Source organism: Bidens hawaiensis, unplaced genomic scaffold (assembly GCF_021521415.1).
Source record: "Bidens hawaiensis isolate Kalapana, Puna unplaced genomic scaffold, B.hawaiensis_p1.1 tig00040808_1, whole genome shotgun sequence".
NCBI classification, from domain to species: Eukaryota; Viridiplantae; Streptophyta; class Magnoliopsida; order Asterales; family Asteraceae; genus Bidens; species Bidens hawaiensis.
The window spans coordinates 1-24,511 of record NW_027497224.1 but is presented as its reverse complement, the minus strand read 5'-3'; the positions used below and the strand labels follow the sequence as shown (position 1 = coordinate 24,511).

The 24,511-nt window shown below is 33.9% G+C and overlaps 4 protein-coding genes and 1 pseudogene across 6 annotated transcripts; 3 read left to right on the top strand and 2 right to left on the bottom strand.

The window, feature by feature from the left end:
- The first annotated feature begins 578 nt into the window (after window positions 1–578).
- LOC143592451 (cytoplasmic 60S subunit biogenesis factor REI1 homolog 2-like) lies at window positions 579–3,392 on the top strand. Its single transcript, XM_077072366.1, has 4 exons — window positions 579–694; window positions 2,101–2,798; window positions 2,906–3,121; window positions 3,233–3,392. Exons 2-4 carry the CDS (start codon window positions 2,428–2,430, stop codon window positions 3,390–3,392), a joined length of 747 nt encoding a protein of 248 aa, XP_076928481.1. The 5' UTR covers window positions 579–694; window positions 2,101–2,427.
- Window positions 3,393–4,644: 1,252 nt separating this feature from the next.
- On the top strand, window positions 4,645–7,449 carry LOC143592458 (L-arabinokinase-like). Its single transcript, XM_077072370.1, has 14 exons — window positions 4,645–4,852; window positions 5,059–5,166; window positions 5,273–5,341; window positions 5,432–5,512; window positions 5,594–5,670; window positions 5,848–5,914; window positions 6,076–6,133; window positions 6,223–6,290; window positions 6,377–6,443; window positions 6,518–6,567; window positions 6,697–6,796; window positions 6,861–6,970; window positions 7,062–7,181; window positions 7,288–7,449. The coding sequence occupies exons 1-14, from the start codon at window positions 4,754–4,756 to the stop codon at window positions 7,447–7,449; spliced, it is 1,236 nt and encodes a 411-aa protein (XP_076928485.1). The 5' UTR covers window positions 4,645–4,753.
- A 148-nt stretch (window positions 7,450–7,597) lies between these two features.
- Window positions 7,598–9,024, bottom strand: LOC143592456 (glycosyltransferase family protein 64 C3 pseudogene; annotated as a pseudogene). Its single transcript, XR_013145932.1, has 2 exons — window positions 8,519–9,024; window positions 7,598–8,156 (listed from the first exon to the last, which is right to left on the bottom strand). The product of XR_013145932.1 is annotated as a glycosyltransferase family protein 64 C3 pseudogene (transcript).
- A 1,649-nt stretch (window positions 9,025–10,673) lies between these two features.
- On the top strand, window positions 10,674–11,182 carry LOC143592450 (uncharacterized). Its single transcript, XM_077072365.1, has 2 exons — window positions 10,674–10,902; window positions 10,995–11,182. Exons 1-2 carry the CDS (start codon window positions 10,674–10,676, stop codon window positions 11,180–11,182), a joined length of 417 nt encoding a protein of 138 aa, XP_076928480.1.
- Window positions 11,183–14,578: 3,396 nt separating this feature from the next.
- LOC143592445 (putative methyltransferase PMT21) lies at window positions 14,579–18,992 on the bottom strand. Of its 2 annotated transcripts, XM_077072358.1 has the most exons (8): window positions 18,855–18,992; window positions 17,515–17,810; window positions 17,238–17,386; window positions 16,924–17,119; window positions 16,629–16,839; window positions 15,756–16,431; window positions 15,329–15,406; window positions 14,579–15,232 (listed from the first exon to the last, which is right to left on the bottom strand). In XM_077072358.1, the coding sequence occupies exons 2-8, from the start codon at window positions 17,779–17,781 to the stop codon at window positions 15,013–15,015; spliced, it is 1,797 nt and encodes a 598-aa protein (XP_076928473.1). In that variant the 5' UTR covers window positions 17,782–17,810; window positions 18,855–18,992; the 3' UTR covers window positions 14,579–15,012. The 2 variants fall into 2 exon arrangements, with proteins under 2 accessions (XP_076928473.1, XP_076928472.1); XM_077072357.1 differs by lacking the exon at window positions 18,855–18,992 and having other exon boundaries at window positions 17,515–17,844.
- Window positions 18,993–24,511: the final 5,519 nt, after the last annotated feature.

Genomic DNA, 24,511 nt, shown 5'->3' with positions numbered 1-24,511 from the left:
TAAGCTAGTTATCAGCCAGAATCTCAAAGAAAAGAGTTCATTTCAATAATTGTTAGTTTGATGTTAAACTAAAAAGGATAATTATAAAATAATAACTAGCAATCACATATATTTTATTTACATCTCCTAATTTTAAAAAGATTAAACATTTTAATAAAAAGATCTGAGTAAATAAAAAATATTTTTAAAGGAATTCAAATCATTCTCTGCGTTGTTAATGTATAGAAAGAAAAAATGAAGGCATATGGACAAAAAAATGTATTTAGTTTTTATCTAAAACAAAACACGTGTGTGGTTGATAATGAAAGTTTGATGAATAATGTGTGGCTCGTACTCAAACTCTAACCACCGATAGCGAATGGGTCTACTATACACCGACCATCCCAATCTAATCCCGCATCATTTTTTCAAAAGATGGTTTTAAAAGAGTGTGACATATTTTTCTTCGTTCTTGAATGAAATACTTATTTTTCTTTCTAATTATTATTATTATTATAATAATCCTAACAAATGAGAATGAATTTTCTTTTTCTTTCAAGTTTCATTTCAATATAAGAAACCTCTTCTTCTGTTCTCTGTCTGTGATAATATGTTAGGGTTAAGATGCAATGGCTGCAACACAGAATTCATCGACGAAAACACTCAGAAGATCCATTACATGTCTGAATGGCATCGCTACAACCTCAAACGCAAGGTACTAACAACCATTAGTTTAATTAGGTTTTCAGCTTAATTTCTGTTTCCTAAATTGGTAATTAGTCTCGAGTTAATAGTTTCTCAATTGGTTTGTAACTGGTGAACGATTTTGATCTCTCTATTAATATATATATATATTAAAAAGGAGATTCGATCCTCCTCGCAAAATTACTATTCAATATTTTTATATTTTATTTATTAAAACCACTAAATCCCTAATTCCACATATACAAATGATGGTTTTTATTTCTTTTTATTTTATTTTTTGTTTAAACTAATTAAAATATTTAATAAACTATATTTTTAAACATTAATTTTGGGTAAGTATCGGCTTTACATGTTTTATTTGTCGGTTGTTTAAATGATTTTCTCAAACTTTGCTTAGTAATTTTGTGCAAGTATCTGGTTGGGTGCCACACACCAAATTTGGGCAACCAAATTTTGGCAAGTATCGGCTTTACAATTATCAAAACATTTTTCATCATTTGAAAATATCCACTCGTCGCATGGTTTTATATCCGTGTTTCAACATTTAATACATCGTCTTAAAATATATTTTTGGCTTACTAATTTATGTTTATGAATTTCTGTTGGTACCGCTGATACTAATCGAATTTGTGTTAGTTTACAACTGTAACTTGCAAGTTTTTTTGGTTCTACATATGATATAATTTGTTGTATTTTGGTATTGACGGGTTTTGTTTCTTTTGATTTTAGTTTCGATGTTGTAACTTGATACAAACTGCTTTCGCGTCGACTTGCAACGAATTTATAGTTTTACTTGTGTTTTTTTGTTCGACTAAACGGTCCCGTCCTAAATCCTAGTTTTTATTAAACCTGTCAGTAGTGATCTTTAATTCATAACTTTCTTGCTGTTTTAATTAATTTCATCATCTATGTTAACCAAACCGAACAAGGCCTTGTTCACGCAACAAACGGAATTTCTTGTTCGTGTTCGTCCATTAAGGATATGGACTTGTTCTTGAGTGGTTCACGTACACAAACGAACGATCACAAATGAACACAAACAATGTATTATTTGTTTTGGCTAGCCGAGAATGGCCAGTGTCAACGGTCGGTCCGACTACCAAGTTAATTTACGTATAAATTGATCACATGATATTCACATATATTTTTGTTTTATAGTTAGTAATTTTGTTTATGATAACATAAACAAACAACTAATTGAACATTCACAAACAAAATTGAATGAGTGTGGCCTTTGTTCGTGTTCGTTCATTTAGTTAATGAAACGAAACTCCTTGTTCATGTTCATTTATTGGTTAAACGAACAAACATAAATAAACTTCCTGGCGAACGCCTTCGGTTCATCTACAGCCCTGGATATTCTCATTTGACCAGTATAATTATTAATGTTACTAATGTTGATTTTTGAAATATCAGATTGCAGGTGTTCCAGGAGTTACAGAAGCACTCTTCTTAGCCAGGCAATCCACACTCACCGAAGAGAAAAATAAGCTGAACAAGCCACCTATGCTGTATACATGTCGCATATGTGGCAAAGGATACAGAAGTTCAAATGCACATGCTCAGCATCTAAAATCTAAGGCTCATACTACATTGGCCTATGAGAGTAATGATTAAAATGAGAACACTGCAATAATAAAGCCACTTGCATCTAAGCTTCACCAACATGAAGACGAAGAAAGTGATGGAAGTGATGAATGGGAGGAGGTTGACCAAGATGTTGACTTATCGTCTTTGAATCATATGGAGATGGATGGATCATCCTCTGATGTGGATACGGATGAGGATGAAGATGAGATGGATCCAACTTGTTGTTTTATGTGCGACAGAGAACATAAAACTATTGAAAGCTGCATGATTCATTTGCACAAAAGTCATGGTTTGTTTATACCTGATGTTGAGTATTTGAAAGATGCTGGTGGCTTTTTTACTTATCTTGGACTTAAGGTAAAACGCGATTACATGTGTTTATATTGCAACAATAGCCAACCTTTCAATAGTTTAGAAGCGGTTAGGAAACACATGGCGGCAAAAGGTCATTGCAGAGTGCACTATGGTGATAATGATGGAGAAGAAGAAGGTGAACTAGATGAATTTTATGATTATAGCAGCAGGTATTAAACTATTAAACTATATGTTATAAAATTTCTCATTTTATTATCTTGCAATTCAATTAATGTAATTTTGTGATTATTGACTTAATTTTTTCTTGTAATTTTAGTTATGTTGATGGAAATGGGACGCAGCTCGTTACTGCTGATGTCAGCAGTGACAGCATAGAGCTTGGAAGTGGTGGGTCTGAACTTATTATTACCAGATTAACCGATGATGGAATATCTACAAAAGCCATTGGTTCTCGGGAATATTTGCGTTATTATCGTCAGAGACCACGTCCGTCTGCAAATAGCGTTGTCGACACCACTTTGTTAGCTGCTAGGTAAACATTGCTCAGTATGCCACTTTTTTTCGTATAAACTGTTAACGAAAGATGAATTCTGTTTTTGGTTTGAAGTATGTTGTAACAGTGAAGGTATGTGTGTGAGTGCAGGTATAGGAGCATGGGTTTGACAACAGTGCAGTCGAAGGAGAACATGGTGAGGATGAAGGTGATGAAGCAGATGAATAGGTCAGGGATCGAGGTGATGCGATCCAAAATAGGCATGAAGAGTAACGTCATTCGTAATCTTCCAAAGAATGTTACACATTAGGTCTTTAATATTTACAAGCTGGATGCACTACTTATATTTCATATTGGTCACATTATAAATGCATCATTTGTTTTTAAGGGAATATTTCACTCGACAGTAACCAGTAGGGTGTGTTTATGGGTCGGTTATTCGTTTGGGTAGTATCTATACCTTCTAAAGGTGCAATCAAATCCAGGTAATGGAAAGATGTCACTTTGATATTCATAACATAATGCAAATTGTAAAACTACATAAACAAGAAACTACATTAATTTGACCATTCTATCGACTTTTTCTTTAACCTATGTTTAAACTAAAGAAATCATAATGACTTTATATTGCCTATGATCTTTTCATCTTCACATCTTTACCCCCCAAAACTCTTATCATTTCTCGTCTTCCAAATTCTCCAACAAGCAACAATAATTATCCCATAGAAAGCCGCTTTTTCTATATTCCCAAACTCATCGAATTGGCAAGACCTTAAAGATCTCTCACCTAAAAAACAAGGATAAGAGGAACTTTACACCAATGTGTAATACTCTCCATACAAGCGAAGAAGACACATAGCAACTTGTAAACACATGGTCAGTCGTTTCCACCCTGAGTCACTCAAAGCACACAACCAATTAGCAACCGAAACATTTCTCCAAAGCTAAAGCCTCTTTAGTATGAATCCGGTTCATCTCTAACTTTTCTAACTTGTAGTGCATAACTTCCTACAATAAACAAAACTGTGATTTCGTCATTGTGGGTTGACCAAATATGTGGTGTTAGTCAATACTTTCAAATTTGCGGTTTTCTCCAATAATTTTGTTTTCACTTGTAATTAAACCCAACCAAACTAACACCGTTAACTCTGGTCGTTAAACCCATCAGCGTGTCCCTCACGTGAGGGTAAAATGTGTCTGTTTTCTCCTCAAATAAACCCAACCTTAATTCCCAAACCACATTTACATTTTCGCCGTTCTTTTCTTCAACTTCCACAAACCCTACACAAACAAACGAGGATTACAATTCATCTATGGTGGCTTCGATCATGACACATATGGTAGATAAACACAGCAAACGATTACACAACCAATTAAGAACAATATTGCCCCACTCCAGGGCCACACCGATGAGTTTAACGACTAGAGTTAACAGGGTTAGCTGGGGCGAGTGAAAACAAAAACTATTGAACGAAAACCGAAAAAAGAAAAAGTCCGATTAAAATAGAAAATTTAATCAAACCAGAAGGAAAACAAAAATGAAAATAACAGATTTGACGAACCACCAAATCAGTTTTGTATCTCACACTCCTTCAGAAACTCCATATTTGCTCAGATCAAATCATCAATACTTTAATCAATACCTTCAACTTCAACTCACATTGCTCAGATATGACGATTGAAGATGGATCAGCTTCCCGAAATCCTCATCTTGTGTTCGCCTATTATGTTAGCGGCCATGGATTCGGTCATGCCACACGTGTCGTTGAGGTAATTAGGGTTTAATTCTTTCTTATGATCTTACATTGCCAACTCAAACCATATATCATACATAACTTTACAATTCATTTCTAGACTAAACTGCCATCATCATCCCTAAGGTTCGGTCAATTTCGTCCAATTTGCTAACTTGTTTATCGTTAAGTCAGGGGTATTTTGGTCATTTTACCTATTTGTTTAGATCATCACCTGTGTAGGTTGTTCGGCACCTCATTCTTGCTGGTCATGATGTTCATGTGGTCACCGGTGCACCGGACTTTGTCTTCACTACCGAAATACAATCGCCACGGCTTTTTCTTCGCAAGGTTGATATGGAACTTACTACCAAACTATTTGATATGAAATGATTTTATTATTAGTTATAAATTTAGATCTTTTGATTGTTCTTGATTTCTTTACGTCTTGTAATAGCTAGTGTTGGACTGTGGTGCTGTTCAAGCAGATGCTTTAACGGTGGATCGGCTCGCTTCGTTGGAAAAGGTGTGCCAAGAAACTTGGTTATTATTATTATTATTATTATTATTATCCTTGTATTATTTTAATTTTGGTATATCTTTTTGGTTGATACAGTATTCTGAGACGGTTGTGCATCGTGCTTCTATATTGGCTACAGAAGTTGAGTGGCTAAAATCCATCAAGGCAGACTTAGTGGTAACGAATAATATGTTTAAATACTTATTTAAATTTCTTAACCAGTTAAGATTCACGTGTGGAAATTTTTTTGTGTAATAGGTAACAGATGTTGTTGCGGTTGTATGTCGTGCAGCAGCTGATGCTGGTATACGTTCGGTTTGTGTAGGGAATTTTAGGTAACTGTGAATGTCTAAAATGCCATTTTGTAATAACCAAATGTATGAAACTAGTGGGAACAAAATCAAGTTTACTAATCTCAAGTGATGTGTATCGATGGTCAAAAAAGTAACTTTTAATTTAGAACTTACCTATACCATTGCTCCTGTTATTGTTCTATTATATCGTTATTGCAGTTGGGACTTCATTTATGCAGAATATGTTATGGCTGCTGGACATCATTACAAGTCCATAATTAGTCAGGTACTGTTTTTGCTGTGTTATTTCATATATATTTTCCTTTTCTTGGTTATACAATAAATAAGTTATATTTTCAGGTTTTTTAGTAAATTTTTTTTGTGTTTAAACTTACTTGGTTGATTTTGGGAATAATAGAATTTAATTTGTTTTGATAATTAAAACAGATAGCTGAGGACTATTCACATTGTGAACTTTTAATTCGTCTACCTGGATACTGCCCAAGTAATTGTCCTACATTTTCTTTATTTACATATGCTTGAATATCCTCAAGTTTTTTATTAATATACTTCCTTGAAAAATATCACATGCAGTGCCTGCTTTTAAAGACGTTATTGATGTGCCTTTGGTTGTAAGGAGGCTGCACAAATCACGCCAGGAGGTTTGTACTTTGTAACATAAAATTAAATTTTTTTCCCAAAATTATTTTGATTCGGTATTTTAATAATGTACACTTTTTTTTTGTAGGTGAGGAGTGAAATGGGGATTAGTGAGAATGTGAAGCTTGTTATACTAAATTTTGGTGGACAAATACGTTAATTATTATAGATTGATTTGTTATTTATCTTTATAAATAATAATGTAACGTTTATGAAAATTTGCAGCCAGCAGGTTGGAAGTTAAAAGAGGAATATCTGCCTCCCGGTTGGCTATGCGTGGTATGTGGATCATCCCAACCCAACCTCATCCGGCCTGTTTTAACCTGAACTTATTTTGACCCGCTAAATAACTTGCCATCAAAAAGTATTATTGTACATCAGAAAAACTTCTAATTTATATCTTTTTAGGTTTGTGGGTCATTTGAACAGGAGCTTCCTCCTAATTTCATAAAGCTGCAAAAGGACGCGTATACCCCTGATGTCATGGCAGCATCTGATTGCATGATAGGTTAGTGATGGAATTTCTATACTTTTTAATTTGATAGATTTTAGTTAAATGTATAATATTTTAGGAAAAATTGGATATGGAACTGTTAGTGAAGCCTTGGCATACAAGTTACCCGTTGTATTTGTTCGCAGAGATTATTTCAATGAAGAACCATTTTTGAGAAATATGCTTGAGGTAAATGTTTGATTAGATGGGCAGTTCAGGCGGGTTGGGTAATGGACTAAAGGGTCAACAGGCTCGATTCTAACAAACTTTTTCTTGTTAGTATTATCAAGGTGGTGTAGAGATGAAAAAGAGAGATCTGTTCGCGGGTCATTGGGGACCGTACCTTGAAAGAGCAACTAGTTTAAAACCGAACTATGATGGCGGGCTCGGCGGTGGTCAGGTATTTTCAGTTTCTTCATTATTATCTTTTATTACCATTTCTGGATTCTGGATAAATAAAGTTTCAACTTCATTTATTCTTTGATACTTTTTTCTTATATTTTCAGGTCGCAGCTCGTATTTTACAGGACACAGCTGACGGAAAGATTCATGCATCTTCTGGAAGAGAAGTCAGTATCCCAGAATGGTACGCGAGTGCTGTAAGTGAACTCGGTCTACGAACTGATTCAGTAGATAATAATTGTTGTAGCCTATTTGAGAATTGTTAGCATGCTAGTGTGACATGTTGTCCATCATTCTGCCTTTATTATTGTGACCTCAACTATATAGAGGTTGACATGTTGTATTCATTGAATTCAAAGAAAAGATCATTATACCTTTATGCTGAAAAACACATAAACATTTACAAAAATATTTTTAAAAAAAATTATTAATTTTATTTGAAAATTGTTGATCACAAAACACCAATTTCCCACCTTTCTCACAAAGCCCTTGTTCACTAATGGAGTCAACCATCTTTCCATAACTATACCTCAATGGCATCTTCCCTAATACCCTATGAAACTCTGTTATACAATCCCCTCTCCTCTTTCTATGATCCTTCTTCTTACTACTCAAACCCACCGCGACCTCCTCCGTCGCCATCAATCCCCTTCCACCTTCATTCCTCGCGTCACCCCAATCCCTCACCCGTTTAGCTCCGACCAAAACCGACCCCACACCCGTCGTATTTGCCACTACAAAATTCATCAATATGTCTTCACAATTCCTCATTTCATCCACGATTAATCTCGCTTGCGCCATTGATTTGCCTCCTTCACAACTGTACCGGTACAAATACTCTGTTTTCATTAACATAAATTTGGTGAGTAGGATCGAGTAACGATCTGGATGGACGGTGTAGATCCACGCGCGGTTGGTTAGGTCAAATTCGTGAGATCTAGCGAATAATCCTACCGGTTGTTCTGGATTATTCCTGTAGAATAATGAAAATCCTGTGAGGTGTTATGCATTATTAATCAGCTATATATAAAAACACAGCAGACAAAATAGATAAAAAGCTAAAGGTCGGAAAAAAGGTAATGTGCATAATCTATTGAGTCGCATTGATGCCCCAAACGAGTACATATCATTTGTGCGTACATTTACACTTCAAAGAGATTCATTAATATGACCGAGTGGTGTAGGAATCTGTTATTGTACTTGTAACTTTTTTATTTCGTCTTGTCAGGGGTGTTTTAATAATAATAAACCGCCTTTAAAAAAAATAAAGGAATGCTATCTTCTAATCACACCGACAATATAATCCTCAAACTCTAATAATATATTCTCCAATACCTCCAAATATTAAACGCGAATTCATTCGATTTCCGATCGATCTCAACATCGTCATCGCAGATCAGGACCGCGCGAGTCGAGATCCACGGACGGGGTAAAAACCGATCGTTAAGACTAGACGACGGTTGTCGGATAACCGAGATCGGCGCATCGCCAGGAGACGAAGCCGAGAGGTTATGCGAAAGCTCTAGTAGTGTTTTCACCGGTGTCTTAGGGTTTCCCCATAGCACAACCACCGCAGCTACAGATGGAGAGCTTGAATAGATTCCGGTGATCGTGTGTAAGATCGGAATGCGAGATTCCGAGTAGCCGTTGATCAGTACGGTGAATTGGTCTGATCGGAGATGTTTTTGTGGCGGGAGTGTCCGACGGTTGCAGTGGTGGTTGCCGGAAAGTGGCCGGAAGGAGGTGGTGGTTAAAATAAGTGATGAGGTGATGGTGAGGAAGATGAATATTAGTTGACCGGTGGTCATTATTATTAATTATGAAGCAAAATTAGCCGTTAAAAAGTGTTAAAAGTGTTAAAAGTGTTACGTAATTTGTTGGTAACTGGAAGATTAATATTTAGTTTTAGTGGGTGGTGGAGTGTCCTTTATTATGATTGTTAATGTCTATTGAAAGGGTTGAAAGTGAAAAAAAGAGAAAATTAATGATAAATGTATAAAATGTATTATGTAATTAAAAATGTGAGATAAAATATAGTGATTCTGTCAAACACATAATCTTATATGCGACCTAAAAAGAAGTTGTAATAGGTAGGTTATTGGACGAAGAAACCCATTGCAAGGTTTGAGAGACCAACATTGGAAGAAGATTGAGAGACTTCTTCACCATAATATTTTTTTCTTGTTCTCACCATAATGAATTCGGATTGGTATTGATGACCTGGGTAGCGTAGGGGCAAAATGTGATGTGATTAATAAAGCTGCAGGTAGCGCAGGAGAGATATTGATGACCGTAGGTAGCGCAGGGGAGGAATAAATTGCGTAGTTGAGACAAGGCTGATCAATGCAAATGGTTAGGTTTTAACTTCATTTTTCAAAATACTTATAGAGATAGAGAATTTGCTAGAATGCTCTAATTGACTATCTAGATGTTTTATTTTTTTCAATTTCATCATAAGTGAACATATTTTGTTAACATATGCAGGGTCATCTTTGAGAATTGTTAAAAAAAAAATTGGCTGAAGGTAAAAATAAATTAGGCAATAAGTAAAAGAGGTTTTTTGTTGAGTTTAAACAATTTAATTTTTAATTGTGCTAACTTGGTTATGATTTGGGTTGTATAAAATTTTTTTTGTATAAAAATAGGCTTAGACCATCCACTATCACAACCCAAACCAAACGAACCATTTATTATAAAAATAATTTCTCTCTCTTTCGCCTATCAAACCAACCTAATTAAATATTTTACTCACTATCACAACCAACCTAAACGAATATTTTATTAAATAAAAATGCTTCATCTTTTATAAAATTTATATCAAAATGTTCAATATTTTTTTATAAATAAAACCATGTTGTTACACTTTTTTTTTAATGTTAAAAGTTGTAATTTCATGAAAAAACCAAGATATATATACAAGTTTGTTTGCAAACTTGTGTTGCTGGAATAACCTAGGTTGCAGCCGGTTGTAGACAAAAAAGAATTTTCAATTTTTTAATTAATCTTTTTTTGTCTTTTTGTGCCAACTCGAAACCGATTGTGATAAATGGTCACTATATTGGATAATCTTAAACATGCCTCAAATGAGACTAGAACCAATTCCTTTTGGTGAGAAGTCATACCTCTTTGCCACAAGACTCCTTCCTTTTGGTGAGTTTAAACATTAAATATACATATTGTTTTTTCATAACTATTTTGGGAGAGGAAGGAGTCTTGTGGCTAACTATTTTGTTCAATACCATCTTCAAAACCGGCAAGATGCTTGATGAGTGGAGGAGTAGTGTAATAGTCCCCATCTATGCAAACAAAGGATATGCCTAATGCTGTGGGAATTATAAAGGAATTAAGTTGCTAAGTCATACTATGAAACTCTAGGAAAGGGTTATTGAAGCTAGAATTAGACGGGAAACTCAGGTCACATTGAACCAGTTTGGATTCATGCACTGGCAGTCTACTACGGAGGCGATCGATCCATATACTAAGGAGACTTATGGAAAAGTATAGAGAGAAAATGAGAGATCTGCATATGGTGTTCATTGACCTGGAGAAGGCATACGATAGTGTGCTACGCAGACTACTTTGGGATAGCCTTAAAGGTAGAGGCGTACCAGAGAAATATGTGGACATAGTTCATGATATGTATGCTAGGACTGAAACAAGCGTGCGTGCGCCAGTGGGTGATATCGCCTCCTTCCCCGTGGAGATAGGTCTCCATCAAGGTTTGGCACTGAGCCCATTTCTTTTCGCAGTAGTTCTAGATGAATTGTCAAAGTTAATCCAAGGGACAATCCCGTGGTGCATGATTTTGCAGACGACATTGTTCTAGTTGCTGAGAGTAAACATGATCTGAACATGAGGCTAGAGGAGTGGCGAGCAGCCTTAGAGAAGAAGGGTTTAAGGATGAGTCGTTCAAAACCTGAGTATCTTCACTGTCCCTTTAGTGGGGCAAATGATGAGGAGGAGGTCCAGATTACCATTGAAGGCCAAGTGGTTCCGTAGACAACTAAGTTTAAGTATTTAGGATCGTTTGTTTAAAGCGATGGGGACATAGATAGGGATGTGGCACATCGCGTTCAAGTTGGTGCATATAGAGAGCAACTACAGGAGTTTTATGCGACAGGAGGCTCCCAACTAAATTAAAAGGAAAATTTTATAGGGTTGCCATTAGACGGGCGATGTTGTATGGACCAGATTGTTGGGCCATCAAGAAGGTACACTCATGTAAAATGGAGGTAGCAGAGATGAGAATGCTGAGGTGGATGTGTGGGAATACAATGTCTGATTGAATAAGAAATGACGTTTTTCGAGAAATATTAGGGGTAACTAGTATAGCATATAAGTTAAGGGAAGGAAGACTGAGATGGTTTGGGCACGTAAAGAGAAGAAAAACGACCGATCCTGTTAGATCAGTAGAAAGCATTACTATAGAGGGGAGGAGGAGTAGAGGTAGACCCAAATTGACTTGGGATGAGAGTATTAGGCATGATTTGATAGACTTGCACCTCTCCAAGGATATGGTTGATGTTAGGACTTCTTGGAGACATAGGATTAGGGTTAAAGACTTTTAAGGGTTCGATATAACTTTTTTGGTTAGAATTATGTCTTATGGGTGTAACTTAACGTACTTAGTATTCGTTAACAACAACAACAATAACGACAACAACAATTATTATTATTATTGTTATTTATTTAGCTATATTTTATTTATTGGTTTTTATTTTTATTCTTATCTATTTTTATTTATTTGTTTGTTTACATTTTTAATTTTACTTATATATTTCTTATTTTGTTTGTAGCAATAAGTATTACACATTCTTAAATTCCTACTTTATAATCTACCTGTTTTACTGTTATGTTGCTTGCTTTGGAGTCGGGGGTCTCGTTGAAAGCAGCATCTCTACCCCTAGGTCTAGAGGAAAGGTGTGCTTACATCCCACCCTCCCAGACCCTACTAGTAGCTTGACTATTTGTGAGATTTACTGGATATGGTTGTTGTTGTTGTATTGTTTTTTCATAAAAATACATATAATTTTTTAAAAAAAAATTCGGGCCTAGTAGGGTGTTGACCATCGTGCCCTCCTTGAGAGCCGGCCTTGGGTCGTGCCACCAAAGCTAAACCACAAAGAGAAAGGTGTTATAGAATAGTTCTATAAATGAAATGTTTCTAAATTGTCATGCTATATGAACTGAAATCATCTCTTTGGTCAACGGGCGGCACCTTGCAATTTTACTTACGAATTTAAGCCTCATGCACCCCTAGCGTCTTCAATATGACGCAGGTTGAGCACAACTGTTAGTCAACGTTTATTTTGTATGTTAACAATTAGGGAGGGTAGGGGTAGTATCTTAAAAGCACACACAACAAACAAACCCTAAATCAAATAACCTCTAGCTCACTGGGTTCGCCTCGTTTGTAATCTCATAGTCGGTCTCGCCTTCCGTTGTCATTCACCGGACATCATCGCCTCGTTCACCCAACATCATCGCCTCCTGTCGTCGATCAATAATGACAATCAGAGTATATGCAAATTTGTTGCAAGTTGTATGCAAGTGAATTAGTTAATTAGTTTGTTAATGTAAGTTAAACATGTTAGTTAATCATGTTAATTAGTTAATCGGTCAAAATACAGCTTAGTTAATCAGTTAATCAATTATAAAACTAGCTCCTTTATAAAATGTATTTAAACAATTCAATAGTCAAAATGCAAGTTTTGGTTAGTGAATTAGTTAGTAAATTAGTTAATCAGTCAAATGCAGGTTAGTGAAAGTTGAAATCAGTTTTACTATGGTAAGCACCACAAAGTTATCAAGTTATAAGTTATAACACTACCATTTATATTGTGAACTTGATTGTTATGGTGTTTTTGTCATATGAACCCTTTGTTTGAAGTTGATATCAAAAGTTTAAGTCAAAAGTTTGAAGTGGTCAAACTATCGGGTCAAAGTAGAGTTCTATGTAACAACATAGGTTGAAGTCAAACTAAAGTTACTGAAAGTTATATATGTTGAAGTCAATAGTTCTTGGATTGGTCAAAGTCAGTTGGGTCAAATGAGTATTACCGGGTCAAAATGAAAGTTACTCAGGTCAAAGGGGTATTTAAAAATTAAAATCAAGTGTGTAATAAAATGAAAGTCAACATAGAGGTCAAACCGTCAAACTAACTATTAAGAGTCGAGCATGCATTATTTTAGAAGTAAAAATAAAAAAAATCAATTAATTTATATTTTGGAGTGAAAAACGACATGGGTGCCAATTTCTGTAACATCAACCATAGTGACACAAAATGAAGGGGAATTATGGTATTTCAGACTGATGGATGGGCTCAAACATATCACACTGAAGACGTCGGAGATGCAAGAGGTTTAAATTTGAAAGTGGGGTTTCAAAGTACATCCGTCCGTTAATCACATAAATGAAAAAAATGTACTTAACTCTTGTTTCTATTTCTTAAAAGCACGTTCATTTAATATTAAAAATAAAATAAAATGCTTGACACAAAAGAACATTTTTGGGTCTTTGGATAGAAAAAATCATGGGATTAAGTTCATTCACATGTGAACAACATGGTTTAGTTTCTTTCATTTCTTTTTTTTATTATTTTTTTTTGGAACAGCATGTGAATAACATGTCATATGAACTTTTCAGAATTATTATACATATGATGATAAAGGAAAATAATTCCCTTTTGATCTAAATACATTTAGATATGTTCCTTAATTTTATTAAGTTTTTATGAGTCGTTTTTTAGTTTATTTTGTAGCCCAAACAGATATCATATATTTCAAATAAAGCATACATTCTCTGATACTTTGGTTATGTATAATATTTATTTTGGGTATTAGCCAACATATCCTAAACTCTTAACTATTGACACCCAAATTCGAAGATCATTTGCACTTTTCAAGAGGGTGTGCGTAATTTGATTCGGTTCGATTTTCCTTCTAACATAAAAATAAGTTAGGTTAAATTCAGCTTTTGGATGTATGTTATATATATACAAACCATTGAGATTACTTTATAGATGCGCTTTGCTACGTTTCTTATTCAGTAAGTCAAGTTTAATACACTTTTGACTTTTTCTATAATGTAGTGATAAACAAATGATTCCCTATCGGTCAACTCATGTTTCCACTAGCCTCTTATCATATGAAGGCTATATAACTTCTTTTCTTGAAGGCCATCTTGCCGATGCAAGTTGAAAATGTACATGATCTCATTTGTTAGCAATGTATTGGTAGGTTGTTGTAAGTTTTTTGGTTCCAGCTCTCTTGGTTTCGAAGAAAAAAGTAGTTTAATAAAGTTTTGAGCTTTTATAAATAACACTTTCCTGAAGGCCAATGCTCCAGGGCACCCACATTAGTAAGTAATTACCAATAAACATTGATATAAGTTATGGTCCTTTGTGTACTCCCATTTAAACCACTTTAACCAACACCAAGTTAAACAACCATAGATCATTACTTACACAAGCAAGACATGTTTTGCAAGAACATCACAAACATTAAACAGCCGCGCAAATCCAGTTAAATACAACAAGAATCCGGAGTTACAAAAAACCAACTTCAAGAACATAGGACAAGAAAATCATAGCATACCTGGTTCTGGTTACAAAAATAATCAAAATCCACTTATACTTCTTCTACAACACAAACATATCTATACCAGCTTCATTTTAAATTTATGGCCAACTAATCCTCCTTTTTTTTTTAAAACTCTTATAAATATATATAACTTTATGAAACACCAACTTCATGATATCTTTAGTTTAACTATCTACCTGCTGGTTTCTTGAAAAAAATGATAACTTTTTTTTTAATCTTTGTTGTTACTATGAGTTTTGGTGTGAGTACCAAAGCTTTTTCTTGCAAATCAATATCTTTTCCTTGTCATTATTAACATCTTCAGTGTCTTCTACATGACAATCCCATCTCAACCCTTTAGCAATCGCTGATATCGCGTCCACAAAATACCTTGATTCCCTTATTAACGCGTACCCGTTCGGCCTTAGTATCCGATCCATCTCCAGCAACACATACTTCAGCTCACACCTATTCATTAAACAATAAAAATTCAAATGTCAAATGTCATAATTTCAAGATTTCAAAGATACCATTTCTTTTTACTCTCTAGTTAACACAACATACCTATGACTTTCCGATGTAAAAAGCCCGTCTAGGTGAAGAAGATCATATGTACGAGGATAAGTCGAGAACGCTTCACACCTAATAAAAAATCAAACGAGTTAAATTCGTATAGAAAATATCACAAGACCATCAATCATATATAATGTATAAGGGTTTGGATCAAATACTATTTGACTTTTATTGTGAGAAGTGTACAAATAACTAGAGTAATTATGTTAACATTAGAGTAATTACTATTACTCTATAACTTTTGAACTAGATTAATTATTATTATTATTATTATTACACTATTTTATTTTTTTATAACATAATTACTCTAGTTCAAATCGTTAATTACTCTAGTTATTTGTATGTTTAATATGTTAATTTTATTTGTACGGGATCCCACCCCTAATTATAAAACATTAAACCTATGCATATTTCTTACCAGTCGTGATAAGTTCCGATTAAGCCTCTATCATACACCACAGGAAGTGTATTAGGAGCATAAGATGACACAACATTCATCACCCAAAGCGGATCAGCAATCAAACTAGCAGCCAAGCCTCCATAACGCGTATTCATATCCATCACATTTCGTATCTTATCCGTTCCAATATCCGAAAGCAACGTCTTATAATGATTCACTCTCTTTTTCCACTTCTTATCATCACGGTTAAAGTCACCAGCACTGCTGCCTTTAACATCACCAATTCGGTCAGGTACCACATGTAACCTTTCGGGCCATTTTGGGACCGTTTGCAAGCTCAGTTTATTGTGGTTTAAGTTAGGCACGACCACACACGGTCTCAATGGGGTGTACCACGCAGAATCAGGCTCGGTCCCATCATCGCATTTTGTTGGGTAGTTATCTGGTGCATCAAGCTGTTTGTAACAGTTTTTGTCTGATGATTTCTGCCAAACTGCTATATCACCTTTCTTGTTATACATTTTAAAGCACATTGATGTTAAAAGTTTTTCTAGTTTCTCGTAGTCCGACTTTTGATCGGCGATTGTTGTGTTCCAACCTTGCCATCGCTTCTCGTAGTTTATTGGTGGGCCCGATAGGACCCAAAAGCCTCCTGGTCTTAGGATTCTGTGTACTTCTAGAAGGTAAATTCCACCTGAAAATGTCATTCAAGAAATATATTTAAATAACACATTTTGATCTGAACCCGTTATCCTACCCGCACACCCATTCAACCACCCCCCCCCCCCAAAAAAAAAAAGAAAAGAAAACCTAAAACGACCAATTTTGACCCGCCCGTGTTTCCATCTCTACCACAACATCACTAGTGTGAAGATTTGACAAAAAAAATACCAAATTCAGCCCACGGGATTAGGCATCTTGAGCAATGTGCCATATCGAATGAATTAGAGGGGAACGGAAGACGTTGTGTGGATATGATTCCAAGAATTGCGGGTATCCCTCGTTCCAATGCAAACTGGACTTGGGCCTCATGGTTATCTCTCGGGGCAAGAGAAACGGTTAGGATGCCACGATCAAGCAAGTCACCACCCCAGCTAGCAACCTGGAAAATATTAACTTTCAATATACAAGTTCTACAATACTAAAATTTAACCAATTTAGTTGAGATTAATTTTAGGAAACTTACACCACAACCGGTATCAATGGCGGTACGAACACTTCCATCTTTCATTCCCGGGATTAGATTTTCCATTAGATCAACGTACGCGCTAACGCCATTGGGGAACATAGTACCACCACCCGGAAAGTAAAACTTTTCTCCTTCTTTCCTTAGCCAATGCTGGTTTGACTTCTGTTTGTTGATCCAGTCATACGGGACATTCCTAAAATTGTTAAATATACAAACGTTAAGTTAAAAAAATAGCTCGAAGAGAACGGGTCAAATACTCAAATGGGTCAACCAAGATTGACAGAAAAAGATACAAAAGATTAAAACTTTACCTATACCAACATTCGTCTTTGCTCTTTGGCCATCTGATCGGCTCTTTGTAGCCATCAGGTGGCGGTATCAAACACTCTTTCCTATCAAACACAGGCGGACAATGGCGTTCCATAAACGTAAGCCTATGTCGCCCGTATTTCATCCATCTCTGATTGACACAAACAATCACATTAATCATTAGTCACACAATTCAGCCACAAAAATAGCAAAATATTTAATTTTAATCAAACAAAAAAAAAATATGATAAAGATTCTTCCAACTTCAAAAGTATGTACCTTTGGATCGGTGCAGGGCGTGTAGTCTTGCAAGTCAGCACTGCATTCGGGAAAAGAAACCGATTTCACCTGGATGATCCCGGAATCTATGGGGTCAACTGGTTTAGAAACCTGGTCAACAGAAAGAATTTTGTTCTTCTCAGAACAAAAGATCCCACCAAGATAGAATGAGAGCCCACATACAACCACAAGCATTATTCCTAAGGGCACCACCCTTGAACTTTTTTCAGGTTGTCTTCCAGACTTATTTTCATCTTTATACTTCATTTCTTGCCCTTATAAAATTAATGCACAACCTGTCACACAAAGTTCAAAACTTGTAAGAAAATATGCTATGGGCTGGCAGCGATTAACACATGTATCAAACATGAAAACGAGCGTGAAAATAATCATAAATGATGTACTCTAGGCCCCTAATTTTATTTTATTTTTAAATTTAAAACTGCATAGCACATATTTTTTTTGCTAAACAGGTCTTATCGTGTCTAAAGAGGTGCCCAGTTTGCCAGCGCTTTATAACTTGTGCCCAACAACCAAATTTTGCAAACCATCATATTAATTAAAACAAAAAGATTCAACTTAATTGTCATAACTTTTTTCTCAAGACTTACCTAAACAAGAAAGATTTTTGAGACAAACCTAGTTCAAGGACAGATCTTGATGATCAAAAGAACAAAAGTCAAAGTCAAAATAAAAAAAATTAAAAAATATTTAAAAGAAAAAGAAAAAAAACAAAAAAATTAGTGCATATTTGGTGGCATGATAAGTGGAAAAATCAAGATTATTTGTCAAACTCTGGTGCCAATACAAAATTTCTAATTTCCCAATGAATAGTCATAATTTTGATTTTTAGGTTCAATTTTCATGAACTCTAGTTAAGGGCCCCCTTAGATTGTGCCTTAAGGAAAGAGAAACTGGTTCAATTCACACTTTTATTATTATTATTATTATTATTATTATTATTAGTTACTTTTTTTTTACAATAAAACAGAGTAAAGTTCCAATATTCTTTGATCACCAAACAACCAACCAATTTCTACTTTTATTCTTCGCAAATATCAACAATTCACCAAACATGAAACAATTTACTAATAAAGATTAAAACATAACATAATTCCAAACAAACCCCGCTTCTAATTTAGCTAAAAAAAACAGAACACAATCAACCATCAATTCAATTCATCTAATTATCACATAAAAATCCAATCTTTTTGCATAAAATTAAAAACCCATCTCTTATATCGGATCTACAACACGAAATCACACACGAAAGACAATTGGGTATAAAAAAAGATTGAATAGTTGATGAGCTGAGAATAATTGGGTAGAAATTGGATTACCTGTGATGACGTATGCAATTGATTCTCCGAGAATTAATGAACAGGTTTTATGAAGCCTAAACGACGAACACGGATCCTGTAAATTGGAACCCGAGTTCAAAGAGAGAGATAGTGAACAGAGGATGGTAAAGGAATATATATATATACGGCAACATGCAATATATAATAATAGTATATAATAGAAATATAATATATGATTTATGATACTATATAGAAAAAAAGTAAATATGGTATGTGAATATTTGATATTAAAGTTACCAACATGTTAGTTTTTTTTATTTTTTACATCAAAAGTTTAAAAGTTAAAATTATCATTGCATAAAGTAAAAGGATAGCATATGTGTTTTAGTATGGAGAAATTAGAAAAATTGTTTTTATGGTTTATCGGATTAGTTTACGGTTTATTCGAATTATTCATATTTAAAAATTTTAAAGTTGAATTCGAATTTGATTAAGATGGAAAAAGTTTGAATTTTGAGCAAAAGATTAAAAAGATTAGGATAAAGAAAATTAACAATAGAGTTTAAAAATAAATATGTGGGTTTCATAAGGAAGTTTGTTTTTTTCATTTTTTTTATTATTATTTAATCAATATGTTTACAGATGTCATAGGCGTGGTCAAGTGCACATAAACACATGTTTTCCCTGGCTCGTACTTTTGTCGATGTTAAATACAAAGTAGAGTAAAAAATAAAGTAATTAATTTCGGTCATGTATGAAACAAACTAATTATTAATTTTTTATTATAATAAATATTAACAATAAGTGGTTTCATTTAAATTTATGTTATTATTTAAAAGATGTTAACTTCAGTATTTTTTAAATATTATTATGGATAGTTGGATGCCGTCAATCTTGTATCTAAATTTCACGTTCTTTGGAAGGACAAAATAAAAATATTAATTTCAAAAAGATATGTTCCTATTATGGAATATTTTATTTAATCTTACCATTCAATCACGTATCTAATAATAATATTAGGTTGGTTTAATGACAAAGTGTATCACTTTTTAATCAAAAATTTGGAGTTATAAATTCTAATTTTACTTGAGACATGGAGTGAAAAAAATACTAACAATTTATTAAAAAAATATCTAACAATGTTTCTTAAATAAAAGTACTCGTTAATGAAAATCATTAATAGAGTTCCTGCTATGTTATGATATAATAATGAAAAGAGTAAAATAAAATCATCTATAGGATGAACTTTTGACATTAATCAGGAAGATTGAATAAGTAAAATGATAATTCATAGTTATAATGATTTATTACTTGTTTTATGATGCATTTATCTTTTTAGATTTGTTGAGATTTATTGGAGTTATGTGCTAACTTTTATTTATGTTTACTTAACTTTAAACGTATAAACTCTAAAAATAAAATAACCTCTAAACATAAAAATAAAATAAAATAAAAATTAACTTTTTAAAATCCTAGCAAATCTGAAAAAAAAAATTAAATAGAAGTAAACAGATCTCAACAAACTATGAATTGTCATTATGCTTCTTAATCAAGATTTAATCACCTTCACGTGGTAACCAAAGGAAATATACATGCGTTTTTCAACAGTATCTCATTTTAACTATCTATTAAATATTGAAAATAATAATTGTAATAGTAATAGTAGTAATACTAATAAATAATAACAATAATAATGGAATTTAAAAAATCTAGTGGTCATTTTACATGGCAAATGATGGATGGCCCTGTCAATCCTGATACCGCCTGGATTTTACCGTTTGTTTCCAGACTCGTTCTGGTTAACTCGACTGTCGTGCCTTCAGGCGGGTTGGGGCTGTCGGGTTTTACCAGGAACGTCCAAGTCAAACTCGGATGTCAACGTGTTTCCGGCTAAGACAACATAATCTGGTCTGAGTGGGATGATGGGGCTCCTCTCATAGAAGTTGTTATTACCCTTAAATGAAAAGGTCACCATTTAAAAAAAAAATGAGCAAATATAAGTCATTACCACTTGGTGGGGTGATAAGGCGATGAATATGTAAACTAGAAGGTAAATAATTAAATTCTTTTAGAATGCAACACTTAGTTGGTTAAAAAAATAAAATAAAAATAAAAAGAATGAACATAAAGTTGAATGTTCTTTGCTTCTTACTTTCATGCATAGCCATATCTCTTGCTCCCGTTTGGGACCAAACTTTATAACAGGTCACAACTGGATAAAGATAGTTACTTTTGTGACTAGCAGTATGTGAAATATCAAATAGACGTTTGCTTAATAGTGAAAATGTATTTAAATATTAAATGAAAACAGAATAAATATGAGAATGATAGATATGGGTCAATTGGGTAGTTTTCATTATCCGAACATCACTTCAAGTAAAACGCGGACTACAATTATAAAGTATCACCGACGTCCCTATTAGTCAAGAAGGCATTACTAAGGAGAATTCATCGGTGATTAGCCATCGAAAATATGATCATGGACAGTCTGAATTGTGACAAATTACTGGCAAATATTACTGAGGGGATCACCGTCTGACCGACCTAATTAGCGACAATCACCAACAACTTTTATATTGTCGCCTATAGACAATTTTCCCGATAAATTACTAAGGCTCCATTATGACATAAATTGGGTTTCACGATTTCATCTTAGTTGATGTAAGTTATAGCATAAGTTTAGTTAACCTGAAATTTCTATGACCATGTTGTGTTTTCACTTTGCGCTTATATTATTATTAGAGAAAATACAAATTTAAATTAATTAAAAGTGTAAAACAGTAATTGTAAACAAGACGGTAAAAACCAACAATTGAATTACCTTGTACAAATTATTGTTTTTGTTTAAAAAATTTTTAATAATCAGAACATGGTAGACATGAAGATATCGTTTTTAACTTTTTATATTAAGTATAATTATGTTAGCGGCCTCGGGCAATATTTAAACCAATTAACTAGCCAAACCATTCTATTTGATTTGGAAGAAACAATAATCAATTTAATTAACAAAATATTAGAAAAAGAAAAAATTAACCTGTGAAACGGTAGCCACTTTTAATGGTTTCACCGATTAAAATCGAACCATATTCACGGGCCGAATATAATATAATATAAGGACCTAATATTTGACTCCATGCAATTTAAAATTATTATTGTTGTTTAACGTGCCGACAAGTAAATGGCACTCGGTTTTATATATTTATTTTAACTGAATTGATGATTTATTGAATCTTATTCCTCAACTACCTCCCATTATCATAACTACTAGTTTTGGCACTACGTTTAATAATTACTCATACAATCAATAGGCGTGGTAATGAAGGAAGAGTGAGGAATTAACTTAAATTACTAAACTAACAATTAATGATTTGTATAGGTATAACTTTATAACCTAAACACATGTAAGATCATTTGTAGTGGGGGCTTTATGAGAACTTTATGGGGTCATAAAGCATGGGAACACCGCCCACTGGCTTTATGGAGGCTTTTTGTTTAATTGTTTTTGGGTGACGTTTTGTAGATAACGTTGATAACAAAATTAATAGGCATGCGAATTAAAAAAAAACAAATAAACAAAGTTATGGAAAGTTATGAAGGCTTTATGACTACAGTTGTTTTTTGTAAAAAAGTCAAAACTCTGACTGGGCGTCACGTGGCGCATAACGCCCAGGGATGGGGCTTTATGACTACTCATGGTCTAAGATCATGAACATCAAGGTTTCACACGTAAGAATGAAGACGCGCAGACTAAAGTAAGATTACGATGCCTATATAAGGTGTTTTTTTTCCAGTGGTAAAATGTCTGCAGTTTGCATACCACATCTATGGACATTTCTAGAAAAATATATGGACCAAACCTCTGTAGCTTGTAAGAAGAAGACTATTTGTTTTTTAACGTTTGCAGACCACTAAATTAATTGGTCATGGTGTACCAACTATGGTAGTGGCTGGTGGTGGTGGACGGTGATAGTGGTAGTGGACGGTGGTGGTGGAAGATTGGTGGTAGGTGGTGAACGGTGGTGGTGGTGGTCGACAGTGGTGGTGGTGGTCAACGGTGATGGTCGTGGTGGTGGTGGGTGGTGGCGGCCGCTGGGTGGTGGTGGTGGACAATGTGTGTTGGTATGGTGTGAAGAAGTCTAAAAAAGTTTAATATTTGCTTATTTTTTAAGACTATAAAAGCACTTTTCAAATCTTAAAAGAAAAATTATCTCCAAAGGCTTATGTTTACGTGTCCGCAGACATAAGCCCATTGCAGAACTTATAAGCAAAAACAAACATAACCTAAGTCACAAATACATGACCAAAGGTGTTGGGAAATATAAAGCTTTGGATTGCTATTTTACTTTGATAAACTTTTTTCACAACTTGATAAATAGTAAATGGAATAACTAAAGATTTTAAGAGATATATATGGCACAACTGATTTATAGATGTTCAAGTGAATGTTAACTAATCCAATCTCCGATTCTTTGATCGAGAGTTTTCTTCACTTGTAGTTTCCTTAAACGGTAAAGATCACAAAGCACAATGTCTCACTAGGCAAAGATGGTGATCACCTTCTTTAATGCAATGATCAAGATAGTATTTCTTCACAATTCTTCAAACATTCACTATTTCAGGATAATGAGCTCCATGAACACTATATCAAAATCGTGTGTCCTCAACTGCTCATAACAATCACCACGCTGGGTCAAGATAGTGTTCCCAATCTAAATACAGTCACACATGGCCTAAGAGACTTGGGGTATGACCAACAGTTGATACCACTTTAATCAATTAATCAAAGTTTAATCACATCGCAAAAAATATTTGATTAACATATTAATTTATACAACATAAATTTAAATACCCTCAATCTGTTTACAAGACTTATGTTGTTCAAAATGAGTTACAAGGATAAAGTTTACAAATTTTGTTGAGCCATCAACTATCATTAATGCCTAAGGATCTTCAATGTCTGTGCTTTTTGTAACCTCTAATCTTGATTACCATAAAATACTTTTGAATATACATCAGCTAATGTTGGTGAATAACGCTTACTTGACTCAAAAGAATTTTCATAAACCATTCTGTCACAACAATAGCTGGACAACTTAATATATTCCATTATAAGTCACTGCAACTAAACTAATTACAGACACAAAACCATCACGAGACATTTCTTATACTCCGTGGACAATATGATTGCAATATGCCTATTGCAGACCATATATGTAAATATTTAGACACATGTGTATTTTAGCCTAACTGTTTAATAACTACATTGTATCAGCAATGTTTTAAGGATGATATCAATCATTTGCAAATCTTTTATGGCCCTTTATAACGGATAAACATTCAAAGTTTTAATAGAGGAACACCCGTAAAAGATAGGGCATATAAAGGAAAATATAAGATTGGATAGGATGAGAGAAGAAAAGAAAGTACATGCATATAATGCATTCTCAAGTTTAATGAAAAATGAAAGAAAAGGGGAAGAAAAGAAATGGTTAATTACATTCTTTAGTTTAAATGAAAGGAAAGGAAAAGAAAAAATGTGTAGTTTTACAAATATAGCTTTTTTAAAAACAATTATTAGATGTAGATTGAAGGGTAAAGTGGTAATTTTAAATATTTATCATTTCTTTTCTTTCCAAATCATGTCAAATTGGCAAGAAAACTTTGGGACTTAAAACACCCAAATTTTTCCTATCATT